Genomic DNA, 15,750 nt, shown 5'->3' with positions numbered 1-15,750 from the left:
TTCCCTATCATTTGATGCCCTTTGGTCTGCAGGGAAGGAGAAGGAGCTGTTGGGCGGAGCCTCTGCCCCTGCTGAGGGGGTGCTGAGTCAACAACTTCAGCTTGCATATTGTTTCATTCATGAAACTATTTTCTTTAGAAGTCATAACTGCCTTGGAGGCAAACTATTAATCTGACTTTAGAGTTGGAGCGTTCAAAGATAGCCACAATCTGTGTGGTATGACTTGAAGAAGCCAGAAAAAAATTTTTCTTTTTCTCTCCAAATTCCTGAAATTCCACCATTAGTATGAAAGGTGAGAGCAAAATATCCAATTTTGAATGACCAATGTTGGGGACTCCCATAAATGAACCAGTGGAGAGAAGAAAAGCAGTAGATGATAAAGGCATGGGTGGGGGGAGGGGGGTGTGTGGTTGAAAGACCAAAAACAACACAACCTCACAATTTTGTGTGAGTTCTACTTGGCCTATTCCCAACACCTGGCACACAGTAAGTCACAAATATTTGTTGAATTGAAGGAGGAAACAGAACAGGCTCCATCTTGAAAGCAGGACTCCATCTTGGGCCGGATTGTGGACTTTGAGCTATATGCCCAGTATCTATGGAAACGATATACCAACTGGAAAACCAGGCCCCCTGGTTTTCCAGTTGGAAGAGCCCCAGGGCTCATACCTAGACTCTCTGTTGCCTAAAAGAATACCCTAATTATCTGTGTAACCGAATAGAATCATAACTTCTATTGTGCTTTTTGGGGTATGACCACAGGCCTATTGATAATTGTCCACTGTTAACTACCTAGGCTTAAGGCATATGAATCATGGGTTAACTTTGATTGTATCTTTCTTTTCCTTTGTTCAGACTACTTTCAGGGAATTGGGGGAAGTGGGTTTGGGCACGTACACTTAGGGTATAGAAGGTTTTCAGAAAAACTGGCAGGGTCCTTGGCTAAGAGGAGACTCTGCCTTGGGCCCACCAGTATAATAAACTGCACTCCACTATCTGCATTGTCCTTCTGAGTGAGTTTGTTTCCCAGGACACATGGCTACAACATTTGGTGCATGGGCCGGGAAACCCCTCACTTTGAGGAGTCAAGTCCCATTTGGGACTACTCCAAGGCCTTGCGGCTCGAATCTTCTAGAGGGGGGAAGGCGCCTCGCCCTTCTGGAAGGATTCTGCTTCTCAATGCCCGGACCTTTCATGTTAACGGGTAGTGGACGGCAGCAGGGGAACTGAGCACTCAGGTGAGGAGGAGCCCACCCGGTAGGGTGGAAAAGGGGGCCTGATCACCCCCCTGGGAGGGATTAGAAGGAGCACAGACGGAGCCTAGAATAGGTAGGTGGCAACGATTTCTTGGTACACAGGTTGACGAATGTGTTAGGGCTTAGGAAGGAAATTTGTGAAGGTCATTTAGGACGTGGTGTCCACGCCGTCTTGGGGAAAATTATTACCAAGCAATTGCCAGGGGATTTTTAGGAGAAGAAACTTGGTTTTTGTGTGCTCGTATTCTGCCCTCACTTCATGGGAAATAGATGGGGAAACAGTGGAAACAGCGTCAGACTTTATTTTGGAGGGCTCCAAAATCACTGCAGATGGTGATTGCAGCCATGAAATTAAGACACTTACTCCTTGGAAGGAAAGTTATGACCAACCTAGATAGCATATTCAAAAGCAGAGGCAATACTTTGCCAACAAAGGTCCATCTAGTCAAGGCTATGGTTTTTCCAGTGGTCATGTATGGATTTAAAAGTTGGACTGTGAAGAAAGCTGAGCGCCAAAGAACTGATGCTTTTGAACTGTGGTGTTGGAGAAGACTCTTGAGAGTTCCTTGGACTGCAAGGAGATCCAGTCAGTGCATTCTAAAGGAGATCAGATCTGGGTGTTCTTTGGAAAGAATGATGCTAAAGCTGAAACTCCAGTACTTTGGCCACCTCATGCGAAGAGTTGACTCCTTGGAAAAGACCCTGATGCTGGAAGGGATTGAGGGCAGGAGGAGAAGGGGATGACAGAGGATGAGATGGCTGGATGGCATCACCGACTTGATGGACATGAGCTTGAGTGAACTCTTGGAGTTGGTGATGGACAGGGAGGCCTGGCATGCTGCAATTCATGGGGTCACAAAGAGTCGGACACGACTGAGTGATTGAACTGAACTGATTCTGCCCTTCCCAAGGAGGTGTCCCATCTGCTAGAAATTCTTGACCCCCTCGGAACTGTCATGCTAGAAGGAAGGGGATACATAAGTGAGTACAAATTGGCTTTTCTGGAGATGGCCTGGGACGTGGGATATTTAACCCATCTGTATTTTCATCCACACCTGATCAAGCCCACCAAGGAAGAATGGACTTTAAAAGTTAAGGGAGAAACAGTCTTGGATCACGTGGTGTTCTGGTTTGGCTGTGCTGACCGGCAGGTGAGACAAGCCAATCCCCCTTCTCCCTCTGGGATCTGGCAGGTAAGGCTCTTCTCACCTCAAATAGGAAGGAGGCAGAATGGCAATTTAAGTGTCATTGAGTGGAAATATCAGAAGTACATAGGGTACTGAGAACTTTGTAGACAGACGAAAAGGAAAAGTAGAAGAAGGTCCGAGAAGGTAAGCAAGATGGGGGGAAGTGAATCTAAGGCAACTGTATTGGAGTGCATGATTAAAAATTTAAATAAGGGATTTTGAGGAGACTATGGGGTGAAGATGAAGCCTAACTGCCTCCACATACTCTGTGAGGTCGAATGGCCCCCTATGGGAGTAGGATGGCCACCAGAGAACACCATGAACTTTAAAATAGTGGAAGCAGTCTATACAGTAGTCACAGGAGAGCCAGGACACCTGGATCAATATCCATATATTGACTCATGGTTAGGGTTAGCTCAAGACCCTCCTACTTGGACAAGGTTCTGTATCCAGAAGGGAAAGGGAAAAATATTAATGGCACAAAAATTGACTGATGATAAAAAAGGAAATTCTACAGGATTTGGACAGGGATGACCTGACTCCTCCCACATACTGGATAATGACGTGCCTGCCTCCCAGTGTTCCACCAGGTCCAGAGGCCGCCTTACTGACCAATCCAGGGCCAGGTGAAGTTCCTGCAGCAGCCACTGCTCTTCCACCAGCTCTCCCAGAGTTCATAGAGCCGCCATTTCGGCAGGCTCCAATCCCAGCAATAGAGACCTCTAATCAACGCCCCCAGAATTCCACCTCAGCTGAACCTCCTAGATTGTATCCACCTCTCCCAGTAAGTACTGATGGGAAGGGGGAAGAAAACACAGCAATTAGACAGAGGCTATGCTCTGCCAAGGAACAGGGGGAAAGAACCCCACTACAGATGCCCCTCAGAGAGCTACAGTAGCCTCCAGTTCAGGACGCAGGGGGCACTGCCATCCGCCCCCTGTAGCCTATTATTACCAGCCATTTTCCTCTACCGAAATATTAAACTGGCAGAGACACACTCCACCGTAGCATGGGGGAGCCACAAGCCATGATTAGGCTAATGGAGACTATTTTTCGAACCCACCGCCCTACATAGGATGACATAATCCAACTACTAGTCTCCCTTTTCAGCACTGAGGACAGACACAGGATCCTAACTGAGGCCAGAAAATGGTTACGAGAAATGGTACCTGAGGGTACCACAAACCCGCAGTGGTGGGCAGAACTAGCCACCCCTGATAAGAGGCCCAGTTGGGACTGTAACAGAGAGGAAGGGAGGGGCCACCTGGAGAGATATTGGGTGACTATTTTACAAGGTGTCAAGAAGGGGGCCCAAAAAGCTATGAGTACCACAAAACCCTCCAAAGTGATTCAAAGGGAAAGCGAATCACCCTCTGAGTTCTGCGAAAGACTGTGAGAGGCCTATAGACTTAATATGCCAATGGACCCAGCCAGAGGCTGCTGGGTCTCAGATGGTGGTAAATGCAGCCTTTGTGTCTCCAGCCTACCCTGAAAATGTCAGATGGGGGGACACCCAGTGACTCATGAATTTTTATACATCCCTGAATGCCCAGTACCTTTGTTAGGAAGAGACTTGCTGTCTAAATTGGGGGTACAAGTGACCTTACCCCCCACAAAAGACCCACTGTTCGAGTGGGCTCAACCACCTATCTACTCTTCCTCTCGGTAACCCCTCAAGATGAATGGAGGTTGCACGATCTCCCGGAAGGGACACCAGACAGGCTAAACAGTCAAGAGAGACAGTTAACTCAACAATTCCCTGGGGTCTGCGCAGAAGACAACCCACCCCAGGCTTGCAAAACAAGTCCCACTGGTAATAGAACTCAAACCCAGTACAATTATGTCAGCACCTGCCTTGGGCCTGCCAGACCTTGCTAAGCCATTTACTCTTTACGTGACTGAAAAGGACAAGGTGGCTATGGGAGTGTTGTCCCAGACTATGGGGACATGGGACAGACCAGTGACTTTTCTCTAATCAGCTGGACAATGTTGCCACTGGGTGGCTGGGATGCTTATGTGCAGTTGCTGCAGTTGTCTTACTGGTCCGGGAGGCAACCAAGCGGACTTTGGGCCAAGATTTGTTCGTAAAAGTCCCACATGAGGTCAACATTCTCCTGCAAGGGGACCCCCATGAATGGCTGTCAACATCCCGGATTACTCAATACCAGGGACTGTTATGTGAGAACCCCCATGTTACTACTGAGCCTTGTCAGGCCCTGAATCTGGCTACTCTCTTTCTTGTGGGAGAAGGTGGGCCCTCACATGATTGCAAGGAAATATGCCAGCAGACCTGACTTGAGAGACCAGCCAATCCTGGACCCAGATTTGGTCCTGTACACCAACAGCACCAGCCTGGTGAAACAAGGACAATGACTGTCGGGATAGGCAGTAGTCATGGAAGAAACCATCGTTGAGGCTAGCTCTCTGCCATCACACTGGTCCACTCAATAGGCCGAACTATATGCTCTAATCCAGGCCCTCCAGCTGTCAAAAGGTAAGAAGACAAACATTTACACAGACTGCAGGTATGCTTTTGCCACATTACAGGGCTCTGTATAAGGAGAGAGGCCTTTGACAGCCAGTGAAAAAGATATTAAAAATAAGGAAGAAATCAAGGCCCTATTAGATGCTGCCTGGGAACCAGAAAGGGTTGCAGTCATACACTGCTGAGGACGTCAAAAAGAGGATACCCCCCGGGCTCAGGGAACAGACTGGCAGATAAGACCGCTAAACAAGCAGCCAAGGGCTTGTGACAAGTGAAATCCCTATTAAAGCTTCCATTTTGGCGGAGATAACTGAGCTAACGCTAGACTCTCCAAAATACACTGAAGCCCAAAACCAACTAGCCAAAGCAGAAGGGGCCATCAAGACTGAAAAGGGATGGTGGGAATTGCCAAGTGGCAAATTATTGGTACCAGAGGAGCTGGCACCCACTCTGGTAAGCCAAACACACCAAGCGACCCATCTAGGCCATGATAAACTGGAAGAGCTAATTCGAAAATATTTCTTGGTTCCTTGCCTCTCTTCCCTATACAGGACAAACTCTCAGAACTGCATTGCCTGCTCACAGGTCAATGCTGCCTCTTGGTAAAGACAGAAACCTCCAAGGATTCAGGTAAAAGGCATGCTGCCGTTTGAACACCTGGAAGTGGACTTCACTGAAAAGAAACCTCACCAATACTACCATTACCTGCTGGTCGTAGTATGTACGTTCTCGGGATGGGTAGAAGCTTTTCCTACCCAGACTGAAAGAGCATCAAAAGTAGCCTGGTGCCTGCTTAGGGAGATAGTTCCCAGATTTGGATTTCCTACCAGCATTGGATCGGACAATGGCCCAGCTTTCATAGCTGATTTAGTATAACAAGTAAGCAAAACTGTAAACATCAAGTGGAAATTACATACAGCATATAGGCCCCAGAGTTCTGGGGTGGTGGAAGGAACCAACCGGACACTTAAAGAGACACTCTCCAAGTGGATCTCAGAGACTGACTGTTCCTGGGTGGACTTGTTTCTGACGGCTCTGCTCAGACTCACGATGACCCCACAGTCCCATGGCTCGTCTCTTCTTTAAGAGCATCTTAAAGAAGAAGAGATGAAGCTCTACAATCAACTGCTGCTACAAGAACTTGCTGGTATCATCTTGAGACAAAACTGTATATGGGAGGCCCCCTCCCATAATAAAAAATTTGCCTCAGGTAAGAGAAGATGGGATTTCACAGCAGATGGAACAACTGGGTAAGGTAATAAATCAGGTAATGAAGTTTATACAAGAAAGGGTGCCATTCCCCCTTGGGGAACAGATTCACGAATTTGTGCTTGGGGATCAGGTGTGGTCAAGGACTGGAAACACGACTCCTTGGCGGCACATTGGAAGGGTCCATATACTGTTGTTCTAACCACCCCTACGGCAGTTAAAGTTGCAGGTGTCACTCCCTGGATCTATCACACGAGCGTGAAGAGAGCATACCATGCAGACCCAGAGGACACCGAGTGGACTACACAGAAGGACCCCACTGATCCCCATGAACCCAAGAGCATCTTAAAGAAGAAGAAGAGATGAAGCTCTACAATCAACTGCTGCTACAAGGACTTGCTGGTATCATCTTGAGACTAACCATAGTTTCAGTACAGAGAGGGACTGGTGCTATAGTTAAAGTTGAATGTTGTGCATACATTCCTGATTTATCTGGCTATGTATCAGCCACCCTAGATGACATGAAAGGTCGGTTAAAAGTTATGTCTGATGATAATCTTCCTTTTGGACTTCGGTCCTATCTTGGATGAAGGGTGATTGGTGGAAAACTATATTTACCATTGTTATAGTTGCCTTGATAGTTCTGCCTTGTGAACTCTTTATTTTACAATGTATTATGAACTTTGTAACCCAAAGGTTGATGTCGTTCTCCCAAATTGGAGGTCGGAGAGTCAGGGCGCAATATATCCCTATGAATGATGCTCATATGAGTTAAGAGCATCAAGAAAAGGGAATGAAGGAGGAAACAGACAGAACAGGCTCCATCTTGAAAGCAGGACTCCATCTTGGGCTGGATTGTGGACTTTGAGCTATATGCCCAGTATCTATGGAAATGATATACCAACTGGAAAACCAGGCCCACTGGATGGAAGAGCCCCAGGGCTTGTACCTAGACTCTCTGTTGCCTAAAAGAATACCCTAATTATCTGTGTAACTGAATAGAATCATAACTACTATTATGCTTTTTGGGTATGACCACAGGCCTATTGATAATTGTCCACTGTTAACTACCTAGCAGAGAAGGCAATGGCACCCCACTCCAGTACTCTTGCCTGGAAAATCCCATGGATGGAGGAGCCTGGTAGGCTGCAGTCCATGGGGTCGTTAAGAGTTGGACATGACTAAGCGACTTCACTTTCACTTCACTAACTACCTAGGCTTAAGGCATATGAATCACAGGTTAACTTTGTATCTTTCTTTTCCTTTGTTCAGACTACTTTCAGGGAATTGGGGGAAGTGGATTTGGGTACCTACTCTTAGGGTATAGAAGGTTTTCAGAAAAACTGGTCAAGGTCCTTGGCTAAGAGGAGACTCTGCCTTGGGCCCACCAGTGTAACAAACAGCATTCCACTATCTGCATTGTCCTTCTGAGTGAGTTTGTTTCCCGGAACGCATGGCTACAACATTACGAATGCTCTTTTTCTATATTTTAGGAAGTAGACACTCCCCTATCCCCTCCTCCCACCAAAAAAAATATATATATATATATCTTAAAGAAAAGGCGAAAGAACTAGTCCTATAAATGGGGTTAATTTACTTTCCTAGGATTCACTTTTTTTTTTTTTTTTAAGCAATTTCTCAGGACGCTCGCAAGCTCTCTAGGAGAGCAGTTTTCCACTCCGCGGGGCACGAGAAATTGCCTGGGAGGCTGGAGCATCACCAAGGCCTATTCATATCCCAAACATCACATGCCAAACGTGCCATCTTCTGCCTAGAGTTCCGGCGCGTCTGGGAACTAAGGGTGAGGGGCTGGGAGGGGCGGGCAGGCGCCCTCGGAGGTAGGGGCGCAGACCCAGCTGCGCAGCGCGCCCTCCCCTCTGGGTTTGCTGCGCTCAGCTCAGCCCTTGCGCCTCCCTCAGCTCTCTCCTCCGCCCCCCTTCGCCCTCCCCTTTCCCTCCTTTTCTCCTCCTCCTCCTGCCGCCGCGCCGCTGCCAGACCTCGCCAGTTCAGACCCACGGGGCTGCCCTCCCCTGCGCTCTCCCCTCGCTGCCCGGGCCCGGAGCGCAGCGCGGCCGCGCAGGTAGGAACCCCGGAGCGGGGGTCACACCAGCGCACCCCGTGCCCGCGTGGCCGCGCGCTGAGGAGTAAGTGGGGTGACCTGAGGGGTGCAGTGGACCTGAGAACTGCCCCCACACAGTGCAGGATCTTTCAGGCAGAGAGGGAGGTGGAGGTGTGAGGTCTCGGAATGCGATCTGTCAGGATGTGCGAGCATTAGGTGACATCTGTTTGGATGGGCATGTGTGTGCGTGCCGACAATCAACCGACAGGGCTTTGCCCGCAAACGAAGTTTTGAAACTTTCAGGGGGCCAGTGTGTGAGATTTAAGCCGCACCTGGATTTCACAGGAACTGGTTAGAAGCTGGAGCACTAAGCAGCTCCCCAGAGACAGCCGCCTGTTAACATACTTTTAAGAAAGGGGACCTCGCCTCCCTGAGGACGCCTGGCCGGCCGCCCTGAAACTGGTACTTCGGGCTGCGGTGTGGTTCCCCAGTTCTGGCCTTAGGGAGACCGGATCCTGAAGGTAGCATTTCGGGGACCGAGACACCCGTAAGGCGCGAGGGAACTAGACGCTTGGGCTGCTCCTCAACACCACCTGGGGCTTTTAAACAAAGCTGCTCACAGAGAACGCGTGGAAATGCCACTTGGAGAGTTTGCGCTGGGGAATGTGAGGAGTTCTGAAGGGCAGGTATTTTACTATGGGAGGAGATTGCTCCGGAGTTTCGCTGTGGTATTTTGTTTAAAAAAAAAAAAAAAAGAAGAAGCCAAGATAATTCATATTGGTTCACAAGTTTTTCTGCTGAACTTTGCAAGGAACTTAATGAGCGACTGATCTGATCTGATAACTAGCTGGAGGTGAGCTTATAGGGAAAGCCTTAACGTTCAAAGGAATATGAGATTTGCTGCCCCACTTCCACCCTCGGAAAAAAAATGCACCGTCACCTTTGAAATTAATTACCCTGTATTCTTTCTCTTTCACCCCCTTTCTCGAGCCTATTGTAGGTGCAGTGTAAATTGCTTACCTTACAGCTTTTGTGTATATTCGTAGCCGGACAGTGTAAATCCAAATGTAATTCTGCAGTCGTCTTCAGCCTTTGGTGTCCCGTTTGGCCAAGGGAAAGTTGAGGAGGGGGTGGGGAGATGAGAAGTAGATTAGAAGAAGTTGTGTATGAAGGAGCCTCAGCTTTCTCCACCTTCTCTACCTTGCTTGCTTGTTACTTTACAGCTGAAGTTTTATTTTCCTCCGCTGCGGATGCTAAGCATCGGTTTGTACTGTGTTTTATTTGAGATTCATGATGTTGAAAGCCCTTTTCCTAACTATGCTGACTCTGGCGTTGGTCAAGTCACAGGACACTGAAGAAACCATCACGTACACGGTAAGGGGTGATGGAATTTGAGATAACTGTGGTTCAGTGGGATTCTGTGGCACAAGGGAGACTTTATCCAGTCCTGCCAGTCTATGTGGGCTATTCTCTGCAGAGGGTAATAAATTAAACCAGCGTTAACAAGGTTCACGTTTAAGATATGTTGTAAATAGCCTGTCCTTTCAAAAGTTCATTTAGATCCCCATTTGAGATAGGGACCAAAATGTAAGGATTTATGCAAGGCCAAAAAGGGAAACTCCTTTAAAACAAAAATCAAAGTAAGCTACATGTTTATGAAACATTCAGCATATTAATGAGTATAAGTCTTTGGAAAACATGAATTACTATATACATGCAGATAAAACCAGAACTCAAGGAGTAAGACTCAAATAGGAATGTTAAATATCATAAAAGCCCTTCACCTCATTTGTGCATGTGACTTATGTTCTCATGTAAGTGGATTTTCTCGACTTTATAAAGGCTATTATTCACTTACAATCTAACTGATAGCTCATATAAATGCCACTCAGATAGACATGTGTTACCAGGATGCAGTATTTGGTAAAATGCATTGTGTGAAATTTGGTTTTGTATTTTCTGATTAGCATATCTGATATTTCCAAGTAATCTTTATTAATTAGCTAATTGTATGAGTCAATCAACATTGAATAAAGTATTGAAAATATCATCATCTAACCACCCCTCCCCACCACTGCCCAGAATGGATGGTGAGAACAGAGCAGTGCTTGCCTCACTTCTGGTGAGTTTGTTTGCACCTCTGTTTTGTGTTTTCTAGTCTTTAATCAGTGTTTTGAGGCAAATGACGTTTGTCCTGGATCAGAATATGAAAACCATATTTTTCTACTTGCTCCCAACTTAAAATTAAGTAATCTTACTCAAAAGAATTTCGAAGATTTTTGAAAATAAAACTCTAAAAGTGAGCTAATGTTAATTACTGATAATAAACATTATCTCACTTTTTGATACCGTATTATCCCTAGAATGTTAGTATTCATCTGGCAAATGTTCCTTGTTGTCCAGATCAACTATAAATCAAATGGGGTTTAGTATAAATATTTTGTTAACTTAATGGTAAATGTAGTTGCTTCCTCTGCTGAAGATAAATAAAGCAAGAGAAATGAATACATGTGTTGTTTATCTTCACATGAAATTGTTTTGTTCTTTGGGCTAAACTTACTACCTTCTTAGGGAGTTAAAATTAAATTAGCTACCCCCTTTTATATTCATGTAATAATAGATTTTATTGCTTTTACAACTGCTTATCTTGTACTCCCTTCCCTTTGCTAATCACCTAAACCTTACTCATCTTTGGCAGAGAAAGTTCCCTGTGGTTTAGACACTGTAGTTTTAAGACTGCTAACTAGGGTTCACCATTTATACCAGGTTTCTCAGATATGGCACCCTTTCTGTGCCAAGATTAAATCTATTCTCTTTTAAACTGTATATGGCTATTAGTTCATGGTTAAAGGACAAGATGTAACTATTTTTTTAGTAACTCCCTATGGAGACACTATCTCTTTTCATTCTCATAGCAAAGTATGAGCTAAGTGGCATGCTCTTATTTCTAGTAGAACTAAAGATCAGAGAGGTATCTAAATTAAGACTACACAGCCAGTGAGTGGTGAAACTAAATTCAGTCTAGGCTTGTTTAATTGTGATCCGTATTGAATGTCCTGGAACTGAAGACCTAAAACAAACTGCAAGTCTCCTCTATTTAGCATACAAATTTATCAAGTGAACTGCCATTCTGCCTGGCTTGAATGATACCTTTCAGAAGGATGGGATCATATCCACAAGATAGCTTCATATTCTCCTTTCATATTAAAGATAGGATCCATTCACTTATGTATTCGTCATGTACCTGCCTTGTGCATAAGCAATTCTCATCACTATCAAAAGAATTCAAGCTTATTTGTTTACTAAAAAATTTCAGACCTTAACCTTGGGGAATTTACCTTGAGAAAAGTACTGTTGAAAAGTACAAAGTATTATGCAGCTTATACATGTTGCTAAAGAAATACAAAAGCAGAGGTAATTAATGTTCATACTGGCAACCCACTCTATTATTCTTGCCTGGAGAATCCCATGGACAGAGGAGCCTGGTGGGCTACCGTCCACAGGGTTGCAAAGGTTTGGATACAACTGAAGCGACTTAGCACGTGCTGCCTTCAATAAGCGACTGGCTTATTGAAGGAGTTAGAACTTGCTGCTACTTCTTGAAGGAAGTGAGGACTTTGAATTATTCTAGAAAGCCTGAAGAGGCACCTGAATCAGAAAAGGTGGCATAATCAAAGACTAGAAGGGAACATAACCAAGTCAAGATCAGGAGGTGACAAGGAGCTGGGTGGTGTGGAGAACCTAAAGATGGTAATAGTGGAAGATGAGGGGTCCACAGGCCCCTGTGAGCTCTTAGATGGAGGAGCAGTGTAACCAAGAGAGCAAAGAAAGGTTATCATAGAGGCTTGTGTGCAGAATGCAGTGATATGGAGACCAGCTAAGGAGATTTGCCTTCTCATGAAGTCAGGAAGGCTTACACCAACATGGGAGATATAAAAATGGATGCAAAAACAGCAGAGCTTGAAGGAAAATGATGGAAAAGTTGATGTTAAAATTGTTATTCTGGTTCCTGAGAAATGTGGTATAGTGCCTTGGACAGTGTTGGTAAAAGTAGAAGCGTTAGTTTGGGAAATAAAATGAGTTTAGTTTTCACCTTATTGTCTCGGAAGTCAGTAAAATATCTAAACTCATCTCTGTCTCTTTTTTTTTTGCATTGAATCTATAAATTGCTTTGGGTAGTATACTCATTTTCACTATATTGATTCTTCCAATCCATATCTGTCCAATCCAATCATCTCTGTCTCCAATCACCTATTTATTTGCCAAGCATCTGTTGTTTGCCAAGCAACTCTTGGCTCTTATGGAAGAATTTAAGTTTATTTGTTTGTTTATTCTACTTTTGCTTAATCCTTCCTGAAACCTCTTCCTCAAATCTGCATGTGATCAGATGTTTTCTTGAGCTTAAGAATTCTTCAGAGGCCTCATCACTTAGACCAGCATGTCTCAAGAAGTAGCCCATAGATAACTTGTATCAAAATCACCTGAAATGCTTGTTAGGAATTCAGATTCCATGCCCCCTACCTGACCTACAGAGTCAGAGCCTTTGGTTGGTCCCAGGAATCTCATTTTAACAAGCACCAGAGTGATTCTTAAGCATAATAAAGCTTGAGATTCACTGACCTTCAAGGTCAAATTCAGTTCCCACTTGGCCTTTCCAGAGAAAGGCTTCCCAGGTTTGGCCCTGCCTACCTCTCTTATCTCACTCCAACCACCCAGGACTACTGGTAGCTCCTTCCAGCTTTGCACCTTTGCTTATGTGGTCCCTCATCCTAGACTTACCACATCTCTCTGGAAAAAAATCCAACTCACTTGTAGCTTCGCCCATAAAGCCCTCCTTTCCACCCTGTCATGCCTACCCACAGTCCTGAACAGAGTCCATCACTCCTTCCACAGGTGAATTTGTCTCACGACACCTGACATCTTGCTTCAACTAATCTACCTGTCTGTCTCCTCTTCAGGCCTGCGAGCTGCCTGAGAATAGGAACAAGATCTTAATCATCTTTGCTTTCCCAGGGACTAGGATGGTGCCTGGTGTGAAAGGGTACTTGACAGATGGTTCTGTCAGTGAGTGAACTAGAGAGGACCTTTAGAAACTGAAGCTGGGAGGCAGGCCATGGTATGAGAAGACAGATCAGGACTTAACTGAATAGGAATGATAAGGAAAGTCAGGTGCTGGACTGTTCTAAGAGGATTTAGAGAGAGGGGGAATAGTCAAGGGCTGAATAAAAGAACTCAGTTGGATTTTTTTTTTTTTTTTGGTAAAATTTATAATGTGGAAGAAGGGTCAAGTAAAGCAAAAAAAAAAAGAGAGAGAGAGAGATTACAGAATATTAGTATCAAGACAGAAAGGAATTCCAAGATGGTTATGGGCAACTGGATCCAATGGAAATGCAACAAAAGACCTGAGACAGGTGGTGATTGAGAAGGGATCCCTGAAGCAGTCCAGTGCCCAGATGTATCTTTTTTAAAAAGCTACAGAATGTTAAACTACCCATCTCATCATCTATGTGGGACTCTAGTACCAAGACTATTGCCATAAATATGAAGCTTTTAGAGTGACTTCTTTGAGAGTGGATACTCAATTAATTGTCTCCTGGCTCCTCTTCACAGCAATGCACAGATGGATATGAGTGGGATCCTGTAAGACAGCAGTGCAAAGGTGAGCCAGCTTCAAAGACTTCCCATCTGATCATAGCTCTCTGTCCCCATCTAGTATGTCCTTCATGCCCCACCTGTATTATACCCAAAAGGTGTAAGCATGTGTTTACATGTTCGGTTTCCCCTGTAAGAAGATTCCTGACTTATTTTATTACTCACCACAGATATTGATGAATGTGACATTGTCCCAGATGCTTGCAAAGGTGGAATGAAATGTGTCAACCACTATGGAGGATACCTCTGCCTTCCTAAAACAGCCCAGATTATTGTCAACAATGAGCAACCTCAGCAAGAAACACCAGCAGCCGAAGGTGTGGGTGCAGCTGCAAATGCAGCCGCGACCTCTAGTACAGGCACTGGGGGTGTAGCAGCCACTGGCGTCGCTGCCAGTGGAGTGGTGCCTGGGGGTGGTTTTGTCGCCAGTGCTGCTGCTGAAGTGCAGACTGGCCGAAATAACTTTGTCACCCGGCGGAACCCAGCTGACCCTCAGCGCATTCCCATCAACCCTTCTCACCGGATCCAGTGTGCAACAGGCTATGAGCAGAGTGAGCATAACGTGTGCCAAGGTAAGCTTGACTTTCTATGCTAATGAGAAAGTTCTTGCCCAAGTGCACCTTGTGGTGAGAAAGACAACAGCTCTCATTTATTGAGAGCTTCCCCCTTGCCATTCTTTGTGCTAAGGGCTTTGCCTGCGTTATCATATTCAATCATCACAAAAATCATAAAAGGTAGTTGCTGCCCGTGTCGTCATCATTTTACACATGAGGAAACTCTGTCTCAGAGAGGTCACCAATGGTTCTCAACCTTAGCTGCACATATTTAGAGTCACTTGGGAGCCTTTAAAACTTCTCCATGTCCAAACCACACCCCAGCCCAATTAAATAACACTCTCTGGGGTGGGTTCCAGGAATCAGTATTTTTTTTAAGCTCCCCAAGTGGTTCCAGTGTGCAGCCAAGTTTAAGATCCAGGGGTCACACAGGTGGTGAGTACAGAGCCAGCCTTCAAACCCAGACAGATGGGGCTAGAGTCACAGCTGTCAAAAGGAGCAGTCAAATTATTCATTTGGAATTTGAAATTGTGCTGTCAAGCTACTCCACAAATGCCCCCCTTTAAGGTCTCTTAATTGAACTTAACAGTGACTTGTTTTCCTCACTGAGGAATAAAGAAATGGGACTTCTGCTTCTCATTACCTTTGAAGGAGTCTTCCCCCACTCACACTTATATCTATTCTTAAGCTCTCATTTGAGCACATTTCACTTATATCACTTGCACCATGGCACCATCTGCCTGGGTTTTTCTGTTTATTCTCACAAAGAATACACATCCGGTAGACTCATGCTAGCAAACTGATAAGAATCTTGGGCTTTGAAGACGTGTAGCATATGAACTAACTGGACTGTGCTAAGGGATTTTGTTCCTCTTTGCCTACTTAGCAAACCCTTTTAGATCTGCCTGATGTGGCCATAGAAGCTTCAGACTACTTTTTCACTGCCAGGTGCTGGCTGGGTACACCCCATATACACCATAAGTGCCTTGTACACACTGGCCAGTAGGAAGGGCCCAGGAGTTCTTACCTTCTACTTACATAAGTGAAGAAGAGAGCACCTTCCTCCCTCAACACAGAAGGGTTCAACTGGGGTCACCTAGCTGCTATATTAAGTGAAAGAAGCATCTTTTGGACTTCTAGGATGCTGCCCCTTATTCACGAGTGTTGAGTTTTATCTTCTGTATAAAAATACAGTAGATTTTAAATGGTTTATAGATGAAGTAAGGAAACCTATCAGGCTCTGACTTTTATTATTTTATATTTTGCATTCAAATTTTCAGTATCCCACATCAAGAGCTAAGCCATGCTGTGATGGTGTCACTTTTCAGAGTGCCTATCTTATTAGCAT

General features: G+C 45.2%; 2 protein-coding genes across 8 annotated transcripts in view; one reads left to right on the top strand and one right to left on the bottom strand.

Annotated features, from left to right (window-relative positions):
- Positions 1-15,750, bottom strand: part of LOC133257032 (uncharacterized) — a 471,344-nt gene that overhangs the window by 207,754 nt on the left and 247,840 nt on the right. For 2 of the 3 annotated variants that reach the window (XM_061432428.1, XM_061432429.1), the window contains one exon: positions 9,217-9,286. The exons of the other annotated variant lie outside the window; for it this stretch is intronic. The gene's annotated coding sequence lies outside the window, so the exon portion shown is untranslated. The remainder of the gene's footprint in view (positions 1-9,216; positions 9,287-15,750) is intronic. 3 annotated transcript variants of the gene reach the window in all.
- The window catches only part of EFEMP1 (EGF containing fibulin extracellular matrix protein 1), a 69,675-nt gene continuing 61,952 nt past the window's right edge, over positions 8,028-15,750 (top strand). For 2 of the 5 annotated variants that reach the window (XM_061432419.1, XM_061432416.1), the window contains exons 1-4: positions 8,103-8,217; positions 9,420-9,570; positions 13,807-13,855; positions 14,019-14,420. In XM_061432419.1, the coding sequence (XP_061288403.1) occupies positions 9,487-9,570; positions 13,807-13,855; positions 14,019-14,420 (535 nt within the window). In that variant the 5' untranslated portion in view covers positions 8,103-8,217; positions 9,420-9,486. Of the gene's footprint in view, positions 8,218-8,257; positions 8,282-9,419; positions 9,571-13,806; positions 13,856-14,018; positions 14,421-15,750 lie in introns of those variants that run through there. The other 3 variants (XM_061432414.1, XM_061432418.1, XM_061432417.1) reach the window with 3 other exon arrangements.

The sequence above is a fragment of the Bos javanicus genome, chromosome 11 (assembly GCF_032452875.1).
Source record: "Bos javanicus breed banteng chromosome 11, ARS-OSU_banteng_1.0, whole genome shotgun sequence".
In the NCBI taxonomy this organism is placed as follows: Eukaryota; Metazoa; Chordata; class Mammalia; order Artiodactyla; family Bovidae; genus Bos; species Bos javanicus.
The sequence above is the reverse complement of the archived record's forward strand: the minus strand, read 5'-3'. Positions and strand labels throughout refer to the sequence as shown.